The sequence below is a fragment of the Barbus barbus genome, assembly GCF_936440315.1.
Source record: "Barbus barbus genome assembly, chromosome: 7".
Classification (NCBI taxonomy): Eukaryota; Metazoa; Chordata; class Actinopteri; order Cypriniformes; family Cyprinidae; genus Barbus; species Barbus barbus.
In genome coordinates, this window is record NC_136735.1 from 3612984 (window position 1) to 3632597 (window position 19614).

At 38.0% G+C, this 19614-nt stretch overlaps 1 protein-coding gene across 1 annotated transcript; it reads left to right on the forward strand.

Moving 5' to 3' along the window:
• The first annotated feature begins 9286 nt into the window (after positions 1-9286).
• LOC306872424 (B-cell receptor CD22-like) lies at positions 9287-19380 on the forward strand. Its single transcript, XM_079420967.1, has 10 exons — positions 9287-9307; positions 13815-13883; positions 14949-15302; positions 15392-15640; positions 15723-15971; positions 16046-16124; positions 18203-18239; positions 18401-18466; positions 18608-18673; positions 18799-19380. Exons 1-10 carry the CDS (start codon positions 9292-9294, stop codon positions 18814-18816), a joined length of 1203 nt encoding a protein of 400 aa, XP_079277093.1. The 5' UTR covers positions 9287-9291; the 3' UTR covers positions 18817-19380.
• Positions 19381-19614: the final 234 nt, after the last annotated feature.

The window sequence follows — 19614 nt, forward strand, 5'->3', positions numbered from 1 at the left end:
ATTCGCCTGTTCTGACTTTGAAGGGGAATATTTGTCTTTTGGAAATGACGATCGGTAGTCTAATGATCGCACTTCTCTCAGTACATCTTTGCAGTGCAATGGTGCCACCGCGCAAGGCAAGAGTGTTCATGAAGCACAAACAAGTGATCATTTAGACACTTTACCAATGGGGATGGGGGTGGCAGAGGTGAACGTGGTCGTAGTGTCCATAGGAGAGCTATTGCATGCAGTAAAAAAAAAAAAGACTGTTGCAGTTACCGTTATTTTTCTTTGACAAATTAAGCAGTGTTGTTTATCTTTCATGCTGACTTTAAAGCTGAAAAATGAAATACTATGCATTTGTTGTAGGTGTTTCCATGCTGATGTCAGTCAGAATGGCTCCTCCTCTTCCTCTGATCTTTCTGCAAAGTCTCAAGTCTCTGCAAAATAAATACGTAAGAGATTTTGCACACTACATTTTTTTTTATGCACAAGCTGCTGCTAATTTATTCAGTGTGATTTTATTTAGGGGCGTATAGTGAGAAGGAGTTTGTGAATAACACCCATCCATGCATCTGTGCACTAAAGATCTCATCAGTGATAATGAACTGCTCTTTTGCATACCCTACTGGACTTCAGATCAAGAAAGTGTTCTGGACCAAAACACAAGTTAGAAATGCTGATAATGAGTTTCCAGATCTGTCTGAGGACCCTGAATACAGTCAGAGGCTTCAGTATCTGGGAGATAAACAGCAGAACTGCACCATCAGACTGAGTCATGTGACACAGAAAGATTCACACATGTACCGTTTCAGATTCATCACTGATAGACCTGATGGTAAATGGACTGGTTATCCAGGAGTGACTCTTACTGTCACAGGTGACTTTGATGAGGTTTCACTCTTCTTCTGTGCATTATGTTGAATAATAATCAGTGTCTGACAGCAGCACTAGATATAATGTGTGTGTTGTGTTCAGATCTTCAGGTGGAATCTCCTGAGAGAGTGACAGAGGGTCATAATGTCAGTCTGACATGTAAAAGCAGCTGCACTCTGACTGACAGAGCAACATTCATCTGGTACAGAAACTCACAGCCATTAACTGAGAGAAGAGACAGAAACAATCAACTCCTGCTGCAGTCAGTCAGAAGAGAGGATGCAGGCAGATATAGCTGTGGTCTACAGGGACACACTTACATCTCTCCTGCTGTTCAGCTCAATGTCACGTGTGAGTACAGCTTTTTTTTTTATTTTCTTTTTTAATGGTTGAGTTTATGTGTGTAAATATACACTTGATTTTTGTCCCCCTTAAGACCCTCCCAGGAAGTTTATGTTTATGTTTGGGGCTACACTTTTCATTTTTGTCCTCTATAGATGCACCCAAGAACGTCTCAGTGTCTATAACTGGATCTGGTGAAATAGTGGAGGGAGATTCAGTGACTCTGATCTGCAGCAGTGATTCAAACCCACCTGCTCTGAACTTCAGCTGGTTTAAGGAGGATCAAAGCTCATCTGTTGGATCTGGACAGAGTTTCAGTGCACTACAGAGTGGACGATTCTACTGTGAGGCTCACAATCAACATGGATCTCTGAGATCAGACGCTGTTACTGTCACTGTTAAAGGTAGAGCAGCTCATTTACTCTTTCTGAAGCAAATTAATCTGTTCTGGTGTTTTACTCTCTTGTCTCTGTTGTAGGACGTCTGGTGATAATACCAATATCCATAGTTTGTGGAGCTTGTGGAGCTGCAGTTTTCATCATCACGATGCTGATCTTGTACGACATATGTGTGTGGTACTATGTAGTGTGTGTAAATGAGTGAGAAGGTTATGAATTCAGTGAGACTTTTCTTTCCACACTGATAGCTACTCACTCAGGTACTGAATAAGGAAGTCTGAAGCTCACATCATTGCTGGGCTAAACAGTCTGATTAATAAATGTAACCTTGTTTCCATAAGATAATGGGAATGAGCACTGTGTTTAGATAGGCTATTATCTTAGCTAGGGGTGTTCCTTCCATCATAAATCAGCATGTTATAAGTCACATGGTCCGAACTTTACAGGCTCTTGCAAAGTATACTTTTGAACATGATTTCTATAACAAGACTATGAAGCACTATGAAGCATTCTTTGACAAAGAATTGATTGGAAGAAACATTTAAAGCATGATTTTTCAAACTCATACATACCAAACATGAATATTATCCTTCAAGGCTTAAGCTATTCAATACTTATTAAAAGCAAGACATACACAATGATTGATTAAAACAAGGATAGTCAAATGTGTGGGTTACATACATAATATGCATTTATGCATAGAAAAATCAATGTAATAATAATAATAATATAATAATAATATTTTTTTATGTTGTGTTTTGAGAGAATTTCATGGTACTAACATGTAATGCTTATGATTTATTTTTTTCCCCATTGAAAACAATACAAAATTTTTTTTTTTTCTAATATTTTCTATTACTTTTCAATTATGGCAGTATTTCATGTTAAAATAGAGACAATGGCAATTTTTTTTAAGTAATCTGGTCTGAATATTATAAAAAATATATATATATATGGTTAGCCTCTATGGTTTAGCCACTAGATTCCAATAGACCCTTTTTCTGTTAGTAAACAATGTGACGTTTTTCTGTGGGCGGAGCTTAGATGGAGGCAGAAAGAGTCCACTGACTCTTCACTAACGCTAGCTATGAAGTCTGTTTTTCTTAACAATAACTGGAGAAATTCCGATTTTACCTGCATATGTAAGGTATTGTCATGAGCCAGGATTGATTCCAGTTTTCTTTTCCTTCCTATTTCTTGCTCTGCCTCCTAGACTCAGCTGTTCGCGTTCTCAATCAGCGCTCGACTGTTTCCTTTTTTGACGCTGATTTGTTCCTCTATTTCTCTCTGTGTGTTTCTAGACTTCTTTGTCAGATTATTGTGCTTTGCAGCCATTCTGCCAACTCTTCTCTCTCATTCTGTGTTTTGTCAAGAACAGTCCTGTCCTGTCCAGTCAAGTCGAGTCCTGTCGAGTGTCTGACCTTATCTCTGCCCAGTCTCCCAGTTGTCGGCGGCCACTGGTCCGTTTGCCTCCGGGCGCAGCCCTTCAGACAATACAGTCTCCTGTGGAGGTCACCGCTCGCCTCTCTGGCCGGGACCGTTCGCCCTCTCGTTCAAGTCAAGTCTGTTTTCTATGTTCCTGAGTTCGTTTTTGAACAATAAATTTTCTGTTTTAACTTTCCTTTGCCTCTGAGTCCCTTTGTGACATGACCGGTATAGATGCACTGTCCAGGACCGCCAATGTTATTTGAAAAGTTTAATTTAACGGACGAAACCAGATTGGCCGACTTGCACACACTTTACTCAAAGGATGGACGATCTGACAGGATTCCCTCCGGTTGAGTGACTCACATTTAATGTGTATAGTTAAAACAAACTCAGTGTCTATCTAGTAGTGATGGTGAAATGTAGCTTCATGAAGCTTTAAGCTTGGTTCACAAAAGGGTTAATTTCTAGAGGCTTAATTTGCTCACAACACCACCTGGTGGCCAAAGAGTGTAAAACAAGCAGATATATTACAGACAGAGGTGGATAGTCCAGGGGTCAGAAAGTAAAAGTCCTGCCATATATTTATTCCACCCATGAACTCAGCAGCTGATTTCACCAGAGGAGGAACAAAGACATTTCTTTCAAGTCACAAATGAGTCTCAAATCAAATCCCAAGTCCTCAAACAGTTAAAGTTAAAGCAAACACTGATCTCCATGATGGTGACATAATTTTAATCAATAAAACATCAGCATCTGATCCTCTGTGATTCTCAATAACAGCAGGAGTTCATCACTAATGCACAATCATAATTTAATTAGTCACTTAATTATCTCATTAACTTTAACTCTTTGAGGACTTGGGATTTGACTTGAGACTTGTTTGTGACTTGAAAGTAATGTCTTGGTTCCTCCTCTGGTGAAATCAGCTGCTGAGTTCATGGGTGGAATAAACATATAGCAGGACTTTTACTTTCTGACCACTGGAATATCCTAAAATAAGATTAAATCTCTCAAGATGTTTAAACAACTCCACAAACAGCATCACCAGCTTCACTCAGTACTAACCAGATTAAGTTTATTGTATGTTTACAGAAGCTATAACTGAGAATTAACAGAGGTTTAGATGTTGATGTTTTAAGAAAAAAAAAAAAAAAAACACGATGCCACCATAATGGTGGTCAGTGGTGATGATGAAATGAAGCTTCATGAAGCATTAAGTTTTTCAGCCACGTGGTTCACAAAAGGGTTCATTTCTGGAGGCTTCATTTGCTCACAATACCACCTGGTGGCCAAAGAGTGTAAAACAAGCAGATATATTACAGACAGAGGTGGATAGTCCAGGGGTCAGGAAGTAAAAATCATGCTGTATTTCTGCAAGAGGTCCTCGCTGCAGTCTGTAGCAAAATGACATACTGGATCAGATCCAATACGTAGTGGAGATTTTATGCGCATTCGCTGTATAGGTCTCGAATAAATTCATATTTTATTTACATTTAATCATTTCACAGATGCTTTTATCTAAAGCGACTCAGTCTAAGTGAAGTCTACCGCAGTACATGTAGCAATTAAGGGTTTTTGAGCTACATTACAATGTAAAAACTTTAATGTTTAAATTCATCCACAATGTTTTTGTCTTTTCATTTCATATGTTATCGCCAGGATGCCCAAATCAGTGCTGTATCTATTATTATAAGGATACAATAAGCACTGTAACATGATACGAAGAGTTTATTTGGAAAAACAGACACCTCCGTTTTTCTTTTTTTTCAAAGATCATGTTTTTTATTATGTTATTATGTTTTGTTGTGTTAATTAGCTGTTTTTAGTTATTTTTAACCTTGCCAAAATAACCCAACTGCAGTTTGATTGAGATTAATTGGAATGCACAGTGAAGAAGCATGATTTCTGAGAATTGTTAAAACCATAGTTATCTGTTTTTGCAAATTAACTCTTCATATGCAGATGTTGCACTGTAAAAATAGCTATTTTATACTTATTTAAATTTCATAGGGGATATTAAATTAATGCCGATCTATTTTGTTTATATAGCTATTACAAACATTTTCAATAGGCTAATAATAATAATAATAAAAAAAAACATTACATTTATAATAAGACTTTACCTCGCTAATAACTCCTCAGTCAGGTAACATAAATGTTTTATTAGTTGCTTTTCACACATAATCTGATACAAAACACTCAAAAAGAGAGAGAGAGAGAGAGAGAGAGAGAGCTCTCGAAACGGAATGGATGGTATGTCTTTAGCCATTAGATCTATCTCCAGGGATTTAACTTTCATATGAATAACACACAAAAAATAGAAATTATCATCTTTGTTACCTTGTCCCCGACCGTGTGTGTGTTTATTTGTAGGACATAGGATTGACTGTAAAAACCCGGGATAACCCAGGATAATGGGTCTATTGGCTAACGGAACCCCGACTGACAGGATTGTTTTTCTTCTTTTTATTTGTATACGGTATAAAAAAAAAGATATCCGCATATTTTAGTAGGCCTATAACTTTTATACTCTGTCACGTAGGCCTATAGCACAGAGAGTGAGAATGAAAAATAATATTTGATTCATGAATGAATAATTGACAGAACTGCAAGGCAAGGCAAGTTTATTTATATAGCACATTTCATACATAATAAAAACATGGAATTTTAAAATGATATAGAAATTGATTTAAAATAAATTTAAAACAGTTCAGAAAATGATTACATAATTTGATTACTGCAGTCAGTTTGGACGTATCACAGAGCTTATTCAACAAATGCACAGCTAAGTAGATGAGTTTTGAGTCTGGATTTAAATGCAGCTAATGTTTTAGCACATCTGATCTCTTCTGGAAGCTGGTTCCAACTGCGGGCGGCATAATAGCAAAAGGCAGACTCGCCTTGTTTTGTGTGAACCCTTGGTGTTTCTGACTTGATCCTAATGATCTGAGTGGTCTGTTAGGTTTATATTCAGTGAGACTATTATGGAAAAAAAAAGACAATAGAACCCATTTTTTCATAAAGAACAAACAAAATTGTAATTAGTAGATTTGCATTTTCAAAACGAAGCAAACTACTAAAAAATAAATTTGTTCATTCAAAACTACACCATCCTTGCTTAAATTAAGTTGGCATAGCCTGCACTACTGGTTTAAAATCACAGTATACTATAATTTGTGTAAGCCTGTGAAACACACCTATACAACTCGTAATTACAGTTTAATTTACAATTTACACATGCGCATTAAAATCAAATAATGCACATGTGCGTAAAACATCCACTACGTATTGGATCTGATCCAGTACGTCATCGTGCTACAGGCTGCAGCGAGGACAGACTCTATTTTTTCTAGTTTTTACTATGGCCTTACCCAGCATGCATTGCAGCATGACACCATTGTTGAGATTCATATGCTGGTTCTTGATGTCTGTGTAACTACGTAATATAGAAGTTTGACATTTTGTATGCATTACATAGGCTTAAAGTCATTCACAGTAGAGTTGTGACGTTCGCGAACAAACCGATTCTTTTGAACGGCTCATAAACATGAATGATGGGAGCCGAGTCGCGGCTGGGGGGGAGCCGTTCTTTCTGTCGTTCTTTTTTTTCCTATGCGTGTTTCACACAGATGCACACAAATTAGCTCCTCCGTGAGACAGAACAGTTATAGGGGGAGGGGCGCACCCAGCGCAGGGGTGCTACTGCCTAACAGCATGATGATAGTTGTGCACGCATCCTTCACGTGAGTACTCCAGTGGAAAAAAACCCTGCGTGCCTCTGTCATTGGGTAGGAGCGGAGCCATGACTTGTGCACGCTGCCGTCACATGCTTACTCCAGCTGTTTTGCACAGAAATTCATTGCAGCCGGCTTTGTTTTTGATGTTTATGTGTGAGTAGGTATTGTATGAAAAACATAAGTCAACGTAGCTTTACACATACACACACTTTGTACTACAGGTAAATCCAAAATAGTGATGTCACTGTCTAAGCAGAGGGATGTTGTGCAACCCTATGGAATATAGTCCACACATGACAAATTAGGTAATAATCAATATTTCAGAATAATTCAATCTCAGATATTGGTGTGTGATATCTGAGTTTTAATTATTTGACTACAAATCTCACCTCATCATTCCTCCCAGTGATTATTTCCAGGATAAACTGAGATGCCCCCAAACTTGCTTCTTAAAACTGACTAAATATTTAAAAAGAGCCATAAGAGCTATTTTTTTGAACGGCTCTTTGAAAGGAACGGATCGCCAAAATCCGGATCCCCTCAAAGAGCCATAAATCCCATCACTAATTCACAAAAACTATAAGAGCAGCACTTCGTTTGCCAGCTGTAGCTTCGCAGGGTTGGTTATGCAAAACCTATACTTTTAATGAGAAAAGAAAACAAAAATACAAGATTACTTGTAATGAAACCAGCCTATGATGACTATCTCATAATAAAAGCAGCTTAATGTACAGCAGTGATCTCCCTGCTTTATAACATGACATGCATTGTTACAGAAACAGATCTAACATAGGAGTCAAGGGTCAAGAGCCCAATTAAAGCAAACACTGATCTCCATGATGGTGGCATCATTTTAACCAATAAAACATCAACATCTGATCCTCTGTAATTCTCAGTAAGAGCTTCTGTAGATGCGTGACAGAAATGAAGTCAGTCTGGGGTGCGTTTCCCAAAAGCAATTATGGTCGCAAGTTCTGTCGTTACCAATAGAGTTCAATGGGACTTATCACCATAGTTAGCTAACGATGCTTTTTGGAAACGCACCCCTGATTAGTAATGAGTTAAGCTGGTGATGTTGTTTGTGGAGTTGTTTAATTATCTTCTATCTTAGATTTAATGTCTCATTTTATTTCAGTTGATTTCATCCAAGGCTGTGGCTGAAGTCAGTTGTAGATTTGGAAATATATTTAGATATAATATATATAATATATTTACTCAAAAAAAAACTTCTGCTTTTTTTGTTTTGTTAAAATATCCATAGCCGATTTCAAACATTATAGACCCTTTTTTCTCACTTCCACTGACTGTCCTATGCGAAAGCCGTGATTTGTCTGAAAGAAGAAAGTCACATACACCTAGGATGCATCCAGGGTGAGTAAAACACAGGCTAATTTTCATTTTTGTGTGAACTAACCCTTTAACTTACTTGTAGCGACCCAGCTAATGCATATTTGCAGTCCCAAGCGTGCATCTCAGAACTGTTTTTATGGGAACTGGAGCTTCTAACGGAAGCTGCAGTGACACAATGGATTTACCAACTGCTGATTGGCGGGTTTATTTAGAAGGCGGGACTTCCATTACTAGAACTGACATATTGACTGTGCAGTTTCTCCCATTCATAGTGGTATGAGTGAACTGTCTTGGGTATCATACGATCTTTAATATAACACTGTGGTGAAATTTGCACTTGTCACTGTTTATTGTATAAATCTCATTGACATCACCTGGTGAGTTTGCAGCATAACTGCAATACAGCAGCATATGTTTCTCGTGATTTATGACTGCAGTTAAGGCCTCAAGCTTTAATCTGACGGAACTGATTTCCTCTTCCTGCCTGGTGTGACGTCGCTCGTTGTCGCTCCATTTCTCATGAAGATCACATGATCGACAGTCAGGTTTAGTTTTTTTCACACCTAGCTCACTACAGAGAAAACTGTACTTATGGCCATATTTAGAGACTTGTGATGCATTCCAGAACGAGGCTACTGACAGAATGAAAAGCTTACAAATTCTCAAACAATCAAAAATTTCAGATGAATCGATTCTGCTTCATCAGCATGTTTTAAGTTCTTTGTTTATTTCATTGATTAAAACTGCATAGTATATTGCAGTCTCTGCCGATGCAGTACCTTCCAGTGTTTAACAATCCTGGGTCCAGCAGTTCTCAAACCTGCACGGCTAGTCTGCAAATGCAAATTACAGGTATTCAAGCAATGTATTTTTTTTTTTTCGTCTCTCAGGCACATGGTTCCTTGTTGTTTCCAACTGTATGCAATTGGTTACGTTAAGATATTCCCAAGTTTGAAAACACAACAGGGTCATCTTTATGAGCTAACATCAATTTTCCCTCAGTTTAACTTTCATTGGCCTTTAGTGTAATGTCATCTGCTAAAACACTTCTTCATCCACTTTAACAGTACTAGTTGAGGTGTCAAAATTATATTAAAATAGATTGTGTTAATCACGTGACATTTAGAGTGATGCTGGTTGCTGGTATCATCTTGATCATTTTTGCAGTGCTGTCACTGGTCATGAGTCGTGAAATCGGTAAGTGCATGATTTTATAACCGTTCTGTCAAATATCTTATGTATTGGAGATTGGTTGGAGCTAGTATTTCAGTAACCATAAGGTTTAAAGTCAAGAGTTCAATAGCAATATATATATATATTATATATTTATGTATTTATTTTAATTTTCAGCGGTTTTGTACAAGTATATCTGGTACAAATGATCCTCTTTAACAACAGATAACTCTATAATGAAGACTTTTATATCCAACACGTTAAAGTGCATGTCCCTACTGACATATAATTTTCTTGGATAAGTATTGTTTTATTTTGTTGATTTATGTGTCAATTAAGAACTAGAACTAGAGTGAAATTCTCTTTTTGGGTTGTTCTTTGCTCAATCTCAGAAAAGATGGTGTTTGATTTTCTCTAACAAAAAAAGAAGAAGATAAGAGCACTGATGCTACATTGTTAACCACAAACTAGTACCCAGCCAACATTTCCACATGGGCCCCATGTGGGTTTTTGATGGGCTGTCACTTGGGCCCTGCATGGGCAACCCAAATGGGACACATACAATTTTGTCCATCGGCTCCACTTGGGCCCCATGTGTTAATCAATAGGGGCACAGGATTGGTCCATAGTGGGCTCTAGGTGGGGCCAATGTAGATTTTCATTATGTGGGCCCACATGGGTCCCAAATGGATTCTAATAATTGGGGCTAAGGTAGGCCACATACAGAACCCTTATAGGGCCCAAATGGGTGACCACACTGAAAATGGCCTATTTATGGGGTTTTTGTGGGACCACAGTGGGTCGGAACTGGGCCCCATTTATGTTTCTTTATTAATTCCTCTGGACAAAGTTAATGTGCTAATATGCATCATCATCATTCAAACCACTCCACCTCTTAAAGGAGCACTGCGTACGTTCTGAAATTTCTAACAGTTACTGACACTAGTGGCCGTTAGAGGAACTGCAGTCAGTCTCATGCTCATTCTCGGTGTGCACTAGATAAGGCTTTTTTTTTTTTTTTTTTAAGCTTACGAGGAGTTTCCGTGGGTGTCTGGGTTGTGCTGGAGGCTGGTCGCTTCTTTCCGTCCGCAGAGTCCATTTCAAACACTACCGCTAGCGATTGCCGCTGTAGACGAGAACGTGCATGACGTCACATTTTGTTAATTTTTGTGCCAATTCGGACCCGACTCCTCCAGACACAACTGAGCCTACAGGCTGATAGAGGCAACCGTGGTGGACAGTCAAGGTGTCATTCTTCCTATTACATTATGGTTGGCTTATAAATGGACAAATGACAACTATATCGTAAAGATTTTTTAAAGTAAAAACCTACAGCCCTTTAAATTAAATTTTTTTTTTTTTTTTTTTTTTTTACCTAATATCTGTTGATTTTATGTGGTAGTCAATACATTTTAAATTACATGATAAAATATTTCAACTGTGAAGAAAATGACTTCAACTCAATCTCTAAATCAGGTTTTTTTGGGTAAAACAAAATATAAAACAAAACTAGCCAACCAAAAGACTGCCCAGCAAAAATATAGTAAAGACGATGATACATGGGGCAACTTTTTAGGTTAGAATGGGTAGTATGAACTGGCCTGTCTAGACAGATATTGTCTTGACATTAATTAAAGTGGATCATAAAGTGTCATTGCTGTATTTACATCCAGAGATGAGAAATGGGTGGGTGAGGGAAGAGAAGATGACACTACAGAGGAAAGATGGGAGGGTGAAAGGGAGCGTAGGTTTCACCTAAAAGTAACTGGTAGAGGAATTGGTGGCACACAAGTAGTAATATGTAGGTTAAATTTAATAAAGAAACGATCAGAGATCTCTAGAGGTTTTACCAAAATGTTGTCTGTGATACAATTGCATGTGATACAATTGCATGTGATACAATTGCATGTGTAAATTTAGTCAAGCTGGTTATAAAATTACTTGGAGTTATTAAACGGGTCAAGAGCACAACTAAAGCAAACACTGATCTCCATGATGGTGTCATCATTCTAACATAAAACATCAACATCTGATCCTCTGTATTTCTCAATAACAGCAGGTGTTCATCACTAATGCACAATCATAATTTAATTAGTTGCTTAATTATCTCATTAACTTTAACTCTTTGAGGACTTGGGATTTGACTTGAGACTTGCTTGTGACTTGAAAGGAATGACTTGGTTCCTCCTCTGGTGAAATCAGCTGCTGAGTTCATGGGTGGAATAAACATATGGCAGGACTTTTACTTTCTGACCCCTGGACTATCCAGCTCTGTCCATTTCTAAAAATGTTCAGGGCCCTAACCCTTATAATTGTACCAAGTTTCATGCTTTTATGAAAAAGTGATCATATCACCTCAAACTTTGCACCTGGACTACTATTGCCTACATATCACCTGGACTACTATTGCTCATGTTGCGCTTGCAAAGTTGGTTGCGATCGATCAGATGGGTCATCTGCATTTTCAAGATATAATAACTGAACTGACGACAAAACTGTGCATTTAAACAGTCAATAGCAAATACTTAAATAAAACTTACAGTCAGTGATTCAGAAGTGCCAGATTGTCATAGCAATGTCAGAACTGACCCAATTAACCGAATTAATTTTTTTTTAAATAACTAGCCTTCACAGACGGCCTTGTACTTTCCTAGATTCATGAAACTGTCATCCGCAAAATCCGAAAATTTGGGTTTTGCTGTTCTGTTGTAAATAATCCTAACCTATGATTCCTAACTGCATCTACTTTTGGAAGATAAAATAAAGTGCTTTTGCTTTCATATTGAAACACACAGTGTCTCCCTGACATGGTTGCTTCAGCACTACTGGGGTTACTGAAACCACGCCTTCTTTCTTTGCGTGAACATTTGGGCGGCATTACACAACTATTTCCACATCGTGATGTAGACATGTTGGAGTGTGTTTGAATGAGGCGTTTTAGCCGGTCTGGATCAGCCTTCTCTTTAAGAGTGTTAAATTAACACTGAAGCAGGGTTAAAGTTAATATGGTAATTAAGAGAATCATTGAGTGATGATTGACCATTATTGAAGACACCTGATGTTAACAAGCAGAATCACCAAAGAAGAAAATCACAATTTTTATGTCACCATTATAGTAATCAGTGTTTACTTTAGTTGTGCTCTTGACCCTTAGATTTTGTTTGCATACTGTAGTTATAACATACAGTCAAACAACAACAATAAAAGTGATTATATTATGTTTTTACAGAACTGTCGTTTGATTTGAATCACCAAACTTGGAGTCTAAACCTAAATGAGTTAGATTTACTTTATTGATTAACAGCCCTGTGATTTTACTGTATACACTGATTAAAATATTTTTTTGAAAGCTGGTTTGCTAATTAAAAATAGAAAAGCTTGTCTTAGGCACACACATACATCAAGGATCAGCCTATGAATCTCAACAACGGTGAAAACAGCATATTCAGAAAAACGGATCAACTCTACACATTAGAAAACAAGCTACTAAAAGTCACATACATAGTAAGAATAAAGGAAATTGCTAAAACAATTCAGCTAATAATTTATTCATGCTGCAATGCATCATGGGAGCCATGGATGAATTTTGATTGGTGGCACCCAGAATACAATGCAGCATGCTTTTTTGATTGTCACCGTTGTTGAGATTCACAGGTTGATTATTGATCTTTGTGTGTGTAAAGAAAAGGTTTTCAAGAGTTTTAAGCACACAACTTTTAAGAAATCTCTGGGATTGTATTGAAAGTGCTGGAAATCCTATGCTTAAGAATCACAGGACTGCTATAATCAACAATGTAAATCTAACTCAGATATTTGGTTCTAAACGAGTTTGGAGATTTAGGAAAAACTATATATGAATGAATGAATGAATATATTTTTTTTTCTGTCTGTCTGTCATAATTCAGTTCTAACAACCAAGCAAATCTAACTTAAAAAAAGAGCCCAACTAAAGTAAACACTGATTACTATAATGGTGACTTAAAATTGTGATATTCTTCTTTGGTGGTTCTGCTTGTTAACATCAGGTGTCTTCAATAATCGTCAATCATCACTCAATGAATCTCTTAATTACCTCTTTAACTTTAACACTGTAAGTAACAGTGTTACTTTTAACACATGATGGACACATATAGACACCCAACACTGTTAATTTAACACTCTTATTTTAACACTTTCACACTCCTGAGAGTGGTCTCACATGTACTCCCAAGAGAGTTAATTTCATTCTGGATTGTTTGCTGTGTGGGAGACTTTGAGCTTTGTATCTCTACAGATCTTATACATGTACTAAAAGCTACATAACACACTAAAACAAGAAATCGCACCATATGACCCATTTAAGTAAAACTTATTCACCAAGAGTCAAACGCCATGTATGATAAATTTCCTTACCAAAGCATCTACAGGCAGTGAGTTACTGTAATATTGAATTTTTTTTGCTTTAAAAAGCATTCAAAAAAGACATACAAATGAATTTTAAAGAACATCAGAGTCAAAAATGCTAAAATAAGCCACTGTATGTTTGTTGTAGGTGTTGCTATGATGATGTCAGTCCGAATGGCTGCTCCTCTTCCTCTGATCTTTCTGATCATGATTCACGGTGAGTCACTGACATTTCAGAAACATCTATTTAGATTATTTACTGTATATTCATTGCACAACAATATTATATAGTAAAAATAACACATAACAAAAACAAAAAGAAGTATACCTATACCCAGGGCTGTCAATAGCAGGGAGAACGTCTCCCAGGGCTTGATTCTAGGGGACCCCAGCTGATTGGGGAGGGGGAGGGGGGGTTGGGTTCAGTATTTGTCAGTGTCCAGTTCTTGTTCTGGGGGATAAACTGCTTTTGAGTCTGTGACAAAATGTCAGTGATCCGTTTGTTAATGACAGAATGGGCCTGAAGCATTTACCAGCAGGTCAAAATGGCTGTGTCCAGGGTCTTTTAAATTTTTGGCTGCTCTTCTGAGGCAGAAAGAGCTGAATGAATTCTCCAGAGAGGGCAGTGGGCAGTCCATGATCTTTTGGGCTGTACTGATGACCCTCAGGACAGCAGCTTGTTTTGCAAGTGGTTTTGCCTGAGGATCCTCAGGATGAGGGCGAGGATGAGAGCCCAGGTGAGAACATCAGAGATGTGTTCTGTTCTACTCCTGTATGCTGGGATTAGGAGCAGAGGCATTACAACCAGGGGGAAAGGGGGGACAGAGTGCATAGGACCCAGGGGCAGAGAGGGCCTACAACAAAATATCTGGCAATAGTGAGAAAAATGCTGGGTAGCAATGGATTGGCAAGTAAGCCGGAGCGGCATCCATGCTTTTTTTTCTGTGTCTACTACACCTCTGACACCTGCCAGAGCCAACAACAATCCATGGAGAGCCCTGTGTCCTCTCCTTTGAATCAAGCTGCTTAAGCTGTGGTTCTGTGATCAGAAGATCGTGGTTACTGTATGTGGAAATTGCACAGCTTAAGTTTGGTGAACAAACGTGTAAGAATGCATATAAAGAGCAATTAGCTTGGAATCACCGTGTCTATACTTGCTGCCTACTTTCTTGCAAAAGCAAAAATAATAATAATAATAAATATATATATATATATATATATATATATATATATATATATATATATTATATATATATTGCTTGATGTAAATTATGTGTTTCAGGGGTCTCTAGTGCTGATTGGGGTGTGAGTTACAGTCGTTCACACATCTGTGCACTAAAGGACTCATCAGTGATAATGAACTGCACTTATACATACCCTACTGGACATCAGATCCTGAAAGTTTTCTGGACCAAAACACATATCATAAATGGTGATGAAGAGTTTCCAGATTTGTCTGAGGACCCTGAAAACAGTCAGAGGCTTCAGTATCTGGGAGATAAACAGCAGAACTGCACCATCAGACTGAATCATGTGACACAGAAAGATGACCACATGTACTATTTCAGATTCACAACTGATAAAAATAAATGGATTGGTAAATCAGGAGTGAATCTTACTGTCACAGGTGACTTTGGTGAGGTTTCACTCTTCTTCTGTGCATTATGTTGAATAATAATCAGTGTATGACAGCAGCACTAGATATAATGTGTGTGTTGTGTTCAGATCTTCAGGTGGAGTCTCCTGAGAGAGTGACAGAGGGTCATAATGTCAGTCTGACATGTAAAAGCAGCTGCGCTCTGACTGACAGAGCAACATTCATCTGGTACAGAAACTCACAGCCATTAACTGAGAGAAGAGACGGAAACAATCAACTCCTGCTGCAGTCAGTCAGAAGAGAGGATGCAGGCAGATATAGCTGTGCTCTACATGGACACACTTACATCTCTCCTGACGCTCATCTCAATGTCACGTGTGAGTACAGATTCATTAGTTCTATTTAATAACTTGTTGAGTTTATGTTTGGGGCTACACTTTTCATTTTTGTCCTCTATAGATGCACCCAAGAACGTCTCAGTGTCTATAACTGGATCTGGTGAAATAGTGGAGGGAGATTCAGTGACTCTGATCTGCAGCAGTGATTCAAACCCACCTGCTCTGAACTTCAGCTGGTTTAAGGAGGATCAAAGCTCATCTGTTGGATCTGGACAGAGTTTCAGTGCACTACAGAGTGGACGCTTCTACTGTGAGGCTCACAATCAACATGGATCTCAGAGATCAGACGCTGTTACTGTCACTGTTAAAGGTAGAACAGCTCATTTACTCTTTCTGAAGTAAATTAACCTGTTCTGGTGTTTTACTCTCTTGTCTCTGTTGTAGGACGTCTGGTGATAATACCAATATCCATAGTTTGTGGAGCTTGTGGAGCTGCAGTTTTCATCATCACGATGCTGATCTTGTACGACATATGTGTGTGGTACTATGTAGTGTGTGTAAATGAGTGAGAAGGTTATGAATTCAGTGAGACTTTTCTTTCCACACTGATAGCTACTCACTCAGGTACTGAATAAGGAAGTCTGAAGCTCACATCATTGCTGGGCTAAACAGTCTGATTACTAAATGTAACCTTGTTTCCAGAAGATAACGGGAATTAACACTGTTTTTTTACCATGCAAACTCTATTTTCTCTGAATACTGAGGCCTGATTGGTTAATGTTATAGCTGCACAAATGCCGTTACAACTTATAAAAGGGGGGGGGGGGGGTATGGGAGTGCTGACTGCCCACATAAGTGACGCTGAGTGCCATTTCACGAGAATCTTTTGACTGAGAAGTGGCAGCATCGATTTGTAGGCTAGTTCTTGTTATCTAGACAAACAAGGTTACATTAGTAATTTCCTTTCGATACGGTTCACTCACACTGTGTTTACCCGTTCTCGGGAACAATATCCAATAGCGTCAACTGGGCACAATAAACCCAGAATCAGCGAGGCTCAGGCCATGAGCCCGGAGTTCTCAGACAAAAATATTGTAATATATATATATATAAAAAATATATAAAAATATAAAATTATAAAAATATATAGTACACTAGGCCACTATATAGGGCCAAAATGGCTCTGCAAGACTAAGAAGGATGAACAGCCTTGGCTTACCATCCTACAGCTATGGGTGGGCAAAGATGCACACAATGGCCTCTTCTATTCGGCGCCGTCAACATAGGTGAGGGCAGCCATACTGAAAACCAAGAAGAGAGGGCTCCATGTGACTAGATAATGTGAGTTTATCATAAAACAAAAGATGCCAATTTTATGTTTTATGTTTTTTATAATTCAAGTTCACATAAGAAATATAAAAATGTGTTAGATGACTTAAATAATTAATATAGTGATTGTTATTAGACCGTCCAAAGAGCATCTCAGTGCCCATCATTCAGTCTGCTCAGTTCTGGGAAGGTGAATCAATGATTCTGATCTGACCCTGGACCACAAAACCAGTCTTAAGTGTCAATTTTTCGAAAGTGAGATTTATAAAATCTATATAAATAAGTTGTCAATTGACGTATGGTTTGTTAGGATCGGACAATATTTGGCCGAGATGCAACTATTTGAAAATCTGGAATCTGAGGGTCAAAAAAAATCTAAATATTGAGAAAATCGCCTTAAAGTTGTCTAAATTAAGTTCTTAGCAACTAATCAAAAATGAAGTTTTGATATATTTACGGTAAAACATTTACAAAATATCTTCATGGAACATGATCTTTACTTAATATCGTAATGATTTTTGGCATAAAAGAAAAAATAATTATAATAATTATAAATAATTTTGGCCCATTCAATGTATTTTTGGCTATTGCTACAAATATACCCCAGCGACGTAAGACTGGTTTTGTGGTCCAGGGTCACATATGTTCATTGTGAAAGAACAGAGCAAGTCTCTGAGGGGGGCTCGCTGGTGTTGCCCTGGACTAAGTGGCAACCTTCCAGTCTCTCTCTTGAATCCAACACTTAAGGGGTCTCAGCCTCAGACATCACGGACCACTGGCTGAACGTCTGATGCATATGGCACACTGATCCCGCCTCTTTGCCCATTTTCGATTATCCGGGAGTGATGCAGTGCCAAAATGGTGACGGCCAGCTCCGCCGACTTTGGGCTACATCCATGCTACATCCATGTTTTATACAGTCTATGCCTTGGACGCAGAAACCATTCATCAAGGGGCAAGGCCTTTTCATCAGAAAGATTCTGATGAAATGGCACTCAGCGTCGACTTAAATAGGCAGTCAGCTCCGCCCATTTTGGCAGACTGAAATGCCATTTATTCGTGCAACTACACGAACGTTGACAAATCATGCTCCAGTATTCTGATAAAACAGTTTTCCCATAGCATGGTAAATGCAATGTGAGTAAACCGTATCGAAAGGGAACCATGTTGATACACCAAATTTCATCACATTCACAACGGTCCATCCTAGAGAAATGCCATTGGTTCAAAATCATAATTTCTGATTGGCTGTAATTGTGTTTGTCTTTGCAGATGGATTAAAAAAAGAAATGGCTCACAGAATGCTCAGGTGAGAAAGAAATATTTTGCGATCAGTGGTTTACTGATCAGGTAAATGAACTGATCACTCAATGATCGAAAGTCTGAATGTAGTTGACTTTATCTTTTGGGTTGTTTATGGACATTACTTATTTTCTCTCTATTCTTTGTGTTTTGTTTTTAATGGCAAAGATGAATCATGGCCAACACAAAGGTTGCGATGTTGAAATGACTGATTCTGTGTATGAGAATGTAGCTGTAAGTATTTTAGCTGAGGATTTCCTATAAAACACTAAACTCTCTTCACCTTTGGCCAAAAAGAAATTAAGTATATGGAATAAGTATATGGAAATTGAAATAACACAGTGCTGAATATACTTTGTCTCTTCATTCATAAAGGATGCTCAACGCTGCACTAAGACCTGTAAGCCTGAGCTGAACTCTTCTGTGTATGAAAATATTCCAGTAAGAACAACTACTGCATCGAGACAAAACACAATCTAGTAGCCTTTCCTAATGACTAATGTTCTCATTATTTACATATTTCATTATTCATTTTCTTTTTCTTTCTTTCTTTCTTTCCTATTAAGAAGAAGAAGAAGAAGTAGAAGATGACGATGTAGTGTTTTGGACGTTTTACAGCTTTTACAAATCTCGTTGTGGGTGGAGACCTGCATGATTCACAGGAGTGTCATGATATGTCTAAAGTCATTTGTGGATCATATGGGTTAAAATAGCAGTTAAAGGTTAATGAATTGTAAAAGTGTGTGATCACTTAGTCCTCAGGTGTTGTTCATTTGGGAGTCACACTCAATCAAAAGTGACACCTGAAATGTAACTTTCTTTTTTTCAGTAAAACATTTTTTTCTAATATTTTCTATTAACAGCAGCATATGTTTATCATGTTTTACTGCAGTTGAGTTTTAAGGCCTCAAGCTTTAATCTGACGGAACTGATTTCCTCTTCCTGCCTGGTGTGACGTCGCTTGTTGTCACTCCATTTCTCATGAAGATCACGTGATCGACAGTCAGGTTTTGTTTTTTTCACACCTAGCTCACTACAGAGAAAACTGTACTTATGGCCATATTTAGAGACTTGTGATGCATTCCAGAACGAGGCTACTGACAGAATGAAAAGCTTATAAGTTCTCATACAATAAAAAACTTCAGATGATTCTGCTTCATCAGCATGTTTTCAGTTCTTTGTTCATTTCATTGATTGATTATGTCGGAATGAATTGAAGGTTTAGTAAATGCACAGAATATTCCAGTCTCTGCCGATGCAGTACCTTCCAGTTTTTCACAATCCTGGGTCCAGCAGTTCTCAAACCTGGACGGCTGGTCTGCAAATGCAAATTACAGGTATTCAAGCAATGTTTATTTTTTCTCTCTCTCACAGGCACAGGT